Genomic DNA, 7,576 nt, shown 5'->3' on the forward strand with positions numbered 1-7,576 from the left:
CCAGGGTTACACAGAGAAACCTGTCTAGAAAAACCAAAAAGAAAAAAAAAAAAAAAAAAAAAAAAAAACTAAACAAGCAAAACTAGAGGAGCCAGGAGTAGTGGTACATACCTCTAACTGTAACTCTTCAGAAAAGGAGTTAAAAAAAAAAAAAAAAAAAAGACAAAGCAGAGAATATCAACAAAGCCAAAAATGATAAATCTCTTTGATGGGGTAGAGCACATTCCTGATTCGCAGCACTTGGGGAGGCTGAGGCAAAATTATGAATTTAAGACCAGTTTGGTCTACTCAAGCAAGACATTCTCTGAATAAAAAAGGAGCAGGTGCTCGGCGTGGTGGCCACGCCTTTGATCCCATCGAGGCCAGCCTGGTCTACAAAGTGAGTTCCAGGATAGCCAGGGCTACACAGAGAAACCCTGTCTCAAAAAACAAAAACAAAAACAAGCAAACAAAAAAGGAGCAGGTGAGATGTCTCAGTGGGCCTCTAGAAACTTCCAACCATTAAACCTATCAAAGATTACTGTATTTTGTCAAATAGCATTTGGTTGTATAGACAACAAAATTTATACTTTCTCATAAAAGAGCCTTTGCGTATTCTCAGTTGTGGGGTACTGCTTTTGAATAATATGCTTTTTACAATTATGCATGAAATTTTTATGTGTGCACAAGTCTTAATTCCTCTTGAGTAAATTCCCAGATATTAACAGGTCACCTGGCAAGTGGATGTTTACAAGAAGTTAGTTGTTTAACTCCTTTTTCAAAAATGACTAAGTCATTCTATTCCCAAACATAATTGGGAGCAAAGCTCTGCATCCTGGACAGCTTACAATACACAACCAAGCGCACAATATACAGAATAAAGATCTTAAACTGGGCGTTTGAGTCTTTTTAAGTGCTGGAATTACAGATTAGTCTTGAAGCCAGGCCGAGGGAGGATAATCTCAAACTGAGGACCAGAAAGATCCTCTTAATCAAATCAGGATTCATTCATGTATACAGCCTTTGCTCCTACGGATCCTTTGAACCCAAGAGGCACTTCCGTTCATTTTCCCAACCTCAACCTGGCTGCTGGGACATAGTACTTTACACGTGTCACGTTTTCATTTGTCTGGTTCTGCTTACTGCTAAAGGACCCTCTAATTGCCCCCAACTTAGGTGTAGGAGGGATTTTTAAAATTTATTTTTATTTTTTTCCGAAAATGCAAGAAGCTCGCAACTCAGTTTCGTCTCAGCTCTATGGTTGGCGGACCTATCTACACGCTGGAGGACTCAGAAAGCACAGCCAATGAACCCGTCGCCCTCGCGCACGCGATAAGAAAGCTGGCTCCCTACTGGTCAATACTGCAGAAGCCCGCCCAACAACTTCCGGACGCTTTCTTTAAGTGAAGGCCACACGGCCGTTCCGGCCTCTTAGCGACAGGGACATCTTTAAGGTAATGTGTACTTAGGGTGAGCAGAGACGCCGCACGCTTTGTGCTGGGTGGCCGGCGGTGATGACACTCCATACAAAGCACGCGTTAGACTGCTGATCCGGGTGATGCGAATCGGAGTCTGAGCCGACCGCAGCGGCAACGGGAGGTGGCGAGCGAGCCGACTTCGTACGCTCACCCTTTGCTTCTCTTTCAGGTCTGCCCTGCGCGGGACAGCGGACAGCGTGGACTTATTCCGCCTTTCCCCAAACCTCTGAATAAAGTGTTTAAACAACCCCGCTGGTGTCTTGTGTGTCACTGTCGCCGACGCGCTGCCTTTGAGCCCCCGGCGCACCTTCTCGTGGTGCCGGGGGTTAAGCTGCGGCGCCATAGCAAACTGCTGGCGCATAACTGGGGCCGCCTGCCCTTGCGGGCGGCCCTTTTAACCGCTAGCTACAGGCTCAGCAGCCTCCTACACGCCACTTCGGGAGTGGAGGGCGTGCCCAGGCCATAGGCCTAGGTTTTGGAGTAGCTATGGCCTCGAGTGATACTTGCTCAAGTAGATCCTGTCCTTTGTCCTAAACCCAAGTGTGGGTAGTACTTGATGTCTTGCCTACGGAAACGTGGGATGGGAGGAGCCCTGGACGTGTACGGATGCCGTCTGTGGCACACGGGGGATGGAGCTGGTAATTAAATCAGGCCTCCTAGGGGAGTCTAGGGCACTAGAGGTCAGGGTGCTTGGCCAGCAGATATACGAGAGGGTGGGCCCCCTGTTCTGGGTCGGGTGGAGCCAACTAGCACGCATTAAGCAAAATCTGGGTAACTGAGACCACTGACCTAGAAACTGAAGCGGCTTCTTACCGTTCCTGAGCGAAGTTGCTTAATTGGAGCTTACTAGCAAGCAATTAGAACAGAGTAGTTAGATGAAATTTTGGATTAAACAAAACAGGAAGCTTTAAGGGGCTGGTCCCATAGACCAGTTTTTCTAGAAAACATCCCCCTTGGTTCCATAAGAAGTGATGGATTTCTTCAGTTGCATTCCTACGGATGGAGGCTAGCAAGGGTGGCTAAAACTAGCCTTGTGAGGGTCTCAGTGCATTCGCGCCCCTGTGGGCTTCTCTAAAAAATAACATGCTTGTCTGGTGTTTGACATGAGATATTTATTTTGTGAGACAATGCAAGCGATTGTGGATTCCCACATTTTAAGCTCGGCGGGGTGCAGTCTCCAATCTAGTCTTTAGTTACTGCAGAGAAAGACTAGCGAAGGAGAGGTGGACTCTTGACAGGGAAATAGGAGAAATTAAAGCAGTACAGTGACTGGAATGGTCAAATAATTTGTCATGTTTTAATGGGATGATTAAAATAAAGGCTCAAATAAGTTTTCAATATATTAATTTCTTTAAAGTCATCTTCAAGCAAGGTGCTGTTTAAGAAAAAAAAAAACTTAGCTTTGTCCACAGACAGTAAATTATCAGAAGTTACTCAAGGTAATTTTGACATTGGATGCAGCTTTAAACAAACAAGAAAACCTAGTAGGTCTCCTCAAAGCAAATTATACAATTAGAGCCCCGAGTTTGTAAACTAAACATTCTGACACAAATGCATGAACTTAAGTTGGCAACATTAAAGAAAGGTCACAAGTGCATGTGTGGATGTAGTGCTTGCCACTGAGGAGAAAGGAAAGTCCATTTGGCCATCAGAGAAGGGGACTGCCCACAAACCTCCCAAACCGGTTAGATCATCCTACAGCACACAGAAAAACCAGAAAAGAACACTTTGGCTCCCACTTTCTGGCCCTGCCCCATCAGTACCAGGGAGGGACAATCAGTCATTGTATGCAGTGTTTTGACATTGTCACATTCGCTCATGTCTCTAGAAAAGTCAAGATTGGTTGGGAAGCAAGGTGATTGTACCTCTGGGATGGTTTGATCTCATGGCTTTGCCTGGTGTTCACATGAAGCCCACCCCCAGTGAAAGTGTGGGTGTGTATGTTCTATGGCTACTTGCTTCCAAAATGCACAATTTAATATGAAAAAAGTTGCTATGCCTATTTTACCACAAATGGCTCACAAAACCACACTCCACATGGGTTACCACAGTGACATTCTCCAAGGATGGAGGGCCGCAGTCATGCGTACAAAGTGTAGAGTGGAAAAATGTTCCATTGTGCACCAGCTGCCTGAGGAAAAGCTTTGGAGGAGTCAAAAGGCAAGGGGAAGCCTTCTAGTTGTACAGCTTTGCTCTGAATGTGCTCATTTGCTGTCATAAAACCTGGTAGACTTAAAAAAAAAAAAAAAAAAAAGCCATGGTGGGAGTCAGCTGTAGCTCTGGCTCTACCATGACAGTTCAAGTCTCCTTTGCCAGTCAAAGCTTTGCATCAGACAAACCAGATACTAGTCACCAGATGCAGGGAATGACACCTCAGTGGAATGGGCCAGCAGGCAGAGGGCAGAAGCAGTCCTTTAAGAGACAGTGGCTGTGGCACCAGGAAAGGCCACCCCCCACAGAATAGATGGCAGCCACAAATCCCACACCTTGAGCTAGGTCTCATAATACTGGGAATGTCCCAGCTTCACCAATCACAGCTGGTCAGAGGTCTCCACAGGTGGCTCTTTCAAGAGGCAGGAAGTGGAGCGAGGGTCCATGGCCGAGTGCATTATAGGGATATAAACGTCATCCATGTTTGGCATGACAAACACTTTCTGTAGGGAGAGATTAAAGGAGAGCATGTATCAGGCAAGCGTCCTTCATACATAAACTATTTCCCTATACATCCCAAGCATGTTCTATCATACTGTCTCATACTGTATGTGTCGACTTTAACAGCTTCCCACCTTATTTATTGAGACAAGTCTCACTGAATTTAGAGCTAATCAATGACTAGACTGGCTGGCGAGTGAGCTGGGATTTCATGTGGATGTTGGATATTTGAACTCAGATCCTCAGGCCTGTGTTACTAAATGGCCAGCTCCTACATTCTTGAACTTAAAAAGAGCCAAGGAGGGCTGGAAAGATGGCTCAGCCTGCTCTTCCAAAGGTCCTGAGTTCAAATCCCAGCAACCACATGGTGGCTCACAATCATCTGTAATGAGATCTGATGCCCTCTTCTGGTGTGTCTGAAGACAGCTACAGTGTACTTAGATATAATAATAAATGAATCTTAAAAACAAAACAAAAGCCAAGGAGTTGGCAAGGTGGCACACACTTTTACTCCCAGCACTTGGGAAGCAGAAGCCAGCAGATCGCTATGCATTCAAGGCCAGCCTGATCTACAGGGTGGGTTTCAGAGCAGAAAAACTGTGTCTGGAAAAACCAAACAACGACAAAAAATAAAGAGCCAAATACAGGAAGAACTTGGTGTGATAGCTTTGAGGCAAGAGCCCTCAGTTTCATAAACAATGTATAAATGTAGTAACTATGTAAGAAATGTTCATCAACCTTAATGCAGGAGAACTGGCTTAGCAACTGCAGTATTTCAAAATCATGCCCATGATATATTCCAGGTGAATTTGTTCTTTTAAATCTTAGCACAAATGTAAGCTGAGTTTTTCACATCAAGAAAATCCTAACATGGTGGCTGCACAAAGGATATTGAGCAGTACATAGTGACTGTTCTTTTTTCTTTTTTTTTTTTTTGAGACAGGGTTTCTCTGTGTAGCCCTGGCTGTCCTCGAACTCAGAAATCCACCTGCCTCTGCCTCTGCCTCCCAAGTGCTGGGATTAAAGGCGTGTGCCACCACTGCCTGGCAGTGGTTGTTCTTTGCACACTGTAACTGTGTGTGGATTCTGACAATGCATTTGTGCTTCAGCAATACTCTTAGAGAAACAAGCAAGCATGCAGGAGCAGTGGGCAGCCTTCAGCTGTCCAAATGTGTCCAGGACCAGGCACCAATCAATCTCTGTCTTTTCTCTCCTTCCTTTGTTTCCTGTAGTCTAAGACCTCCCAAAACAGTGACCTGCCCAGATGATAACAGGACCCGGGGATGCAAGAAACATGAAAAGCCTGAAGGCACGAGGTTTCCCTAACTAGGTTTAAAGTATTTTTCTATCTGGTGAAAATAGTAGGCTTTTATCAGAAACTAGTTATTAGTTATATTTAATTTCTAGCTTTTAAATACTAATAGTTTTTGGCTGGGCAGTGGTGGCGCACGCCTTTAATCCTAGCACTCGGGAGGCAGAGGCAGGCGGATTTCTGAGTTCAAGGCTAGCCTGGTCTACAGAGTGAGTTCCAGAACAGCCAGGGCTACACAGAGAAACCCTGTCTCAAAAACAAACAAACAAACAAAAACAAAACAAAAGAAATAGTTTTTAGAAAGGCAAAAAGCTAAGGGCCAGGAGGAAGGTTAGGCAGGTGCAGGTGCTGGATCCTGAGTCTGAGACCTAAGCTTAACCACCCGCACCCTCATGGAGGAAGAGAACTGACTGCAGGTTGTCCCTCCCCACACACACAGGCACACACACACACATACACACATATACACACACACACACACATGCACTCGTACGCACGGGCACACACGAGAGCGCGTGCACGCGCGCGCGCGCACACACACACACACACACACACACACACACACACACACACACCTGAAAGTGGAGCCTGGGAGACAACCCTTTCCCTGAGGTGCTTTCCTTCCAAGCATGAGGACCTGAGTTTTGATGACTGAAACCCAGGTTGGGCAATCCCAGGGCTGGAAAGACCGAGACCGGCAGATCCCTGGAGCTCACAGCCTGCTAGTCTAGACCGTCTTGTCAAGTTCCAGACCAATAGAGACCCTATCACAAAACACAAGGTGGACAGTGCCTGAGGAATGACACACGCATGCATGTGCACGCGTGCGCGCACACACACACACACACACACGTATGCACACACACACACACCCCAAACTTAAAATATACCAATGAAAAGGAATACAAATATTCTTCAAAGAGGTAAATTCATGACTAAGTAAATAAAGCATTTGCTAACCCATAAATTTTGAGGTACTTTGTTATTCTTAAAATTTTGAGACAGGATCTCTCCAGGCTGTCCTGGAACTCAGTATATGGAGCAATCTGGCCTGCCTTTGTCTCAAGTGTCAGGATTAAAGGTATTCACCCCCACACCTAGCTTCCATAAAATTTCAAGACAGCCATCCTTCAAATATTGGATCAAGCGGCTGGGGTGGGGTAGGATGGTTCAGTGGTAGAAAGAGAGTGCTTGCTTAGCATATGCCAGGCCCTGAGTTTGATTCCCATTACCACAAGTAAAACAAAACAAAAATCTGATCAAAATCTGAAAGAAGTAGCTCATGCCAGGCAGAACGTAGTAAGCAGGTTTGGAGGGTGAACTCTGGCTTAGGTGTTATTTAAGGGAGGCCCAAATGACTTTAGATTCCCAAGACAGTTGTTGCTGGCATAGTCTCCTGCAAGCGTCTGAGAGCATCTTTGCTGCCCACCTGCTGGGTGCGGCCCGCTGCCCAGTTCCTGACTTCATGCAGGTTTACTAGAACTGGGCACCATCATCCTGCTTTAAACACATCTGCTGGGTTTCCTTTGAGTCTATTTCATGGAAAAGTTTCAGGGTCTTTGAAACCATTCCTAAAATATTAAGCCCAGGCCTGAACACAGGGGTTTCCTCCTGGGATGACATCCAGGCCTTCCATTCCATCCGGTGTCCTTGTACTCTGTGGGAAACACAGGGCAGTTTTACCTGAAGCTCCTGCTCCAGTTTCTTCTCAATCCACTCTGTCACGTGAACTAAAGTCACTTCTCTTTCTCCGAGTTTTGGCCGAGCTTTCAGCTCCACATACGGTGGCTTCCGGAAACCATACCTTTGTAAAGAAGACAGTTACCGAATTTAAGGAGAGAACGGAAGTGGGCAAGCACTGGCACCGGCACCACAGAGCCCTCGCTGGCTAGGGGTGATCACTAAGTGACCTCCAGTTCTGAACTGCCACATTCCTAACTCAGCATAGCACACGTGAGCTCGGAACGCCACTGTCTGTTGGGCAGTGTAGGGCTCTAAAGGGATTCAGAGCAGTGCTGACAAGGGAGAAGAGCTGAGAGATCAACTGCAGAAGGCTAGGGACTGAGCACTGCTTTAGGGTTCTTATTTCCCTAAAATGGTAATGGACTTTCTCTTTGTATTTTTTTTGTTTTGTTTTGTTTTTTGTTTTTTTGTT

The 7,576-nt window shown here is 45.8% G+C and overlaps 1 protein-coding gene and 2 non-coding genes across 6 annotated transcripts in view; 2 read left to right on the top strand and 1 right to left on the bottom strand.

The window, feature by feature from the left end:
• The first annotated feature begins 1,487 nt into the window (after positions 1–1,487).
• LOC115065416 lies at positions 1,488–1,557 on the top strand. The gene has a single exon (XR_003845207.1). It is a non-coding gene; the product is annotated as a small nucleolar RNA SNORD104 (small nucleolar RNA).
• A 181-nt stretch (positions 1,558–1,738) lies between these two features.
• Positions 1,739–1,870, top strand: LOC115065450. The gene has a single exon (XR_003845234.1). It is a non-coding gene; the product is annotated as a small nucleolar RNA SNORA76 (small nucleolar RNA).
• A 679-nt stretch (positions 1,871–2,549) lies between these two features.
• The window catches only part of Tex2 (testis expressed 2), a 117,630-nt gene continuing 112,603 nt past the window's right edge, over positions 2,550–7,576 (bottom strand). For all 4 annotated transcript variants that reach the window (XM_029545973.1, XM_029545971.1, XM_021212179.2 and 1 more), the window contains exons 11-12: positions 7,105–7,225; positions 2,550–4,111 (exon numbers count right to left, since the gene is read on the bottom strand). In XM_029545973.1, the coding sequence (XP_029401833.1) occupies positions 3,989–4,111; positions 7,105–7,225 (244 nt within the window). In that variant the 3' untranslated portion in view covers positions 2,550–3,988. The remainder of the gene's footprint in view (positions 4,112–7,104; positions 7,226–7,576) is intronic.

Source organism: Mus pahari, chromosome 14 (assembly GCF_900095145.1).
Source record: "Mus pahari chromosome 14, PAHARI_EIJ_v1.1, whole genome shotgun sequence".
NCBI classification, from domain to species: Eukaryota; Metazoa; Chordata; class Mammalia; order Rodentia; family Muridae; genus Mus; species Mus pahari.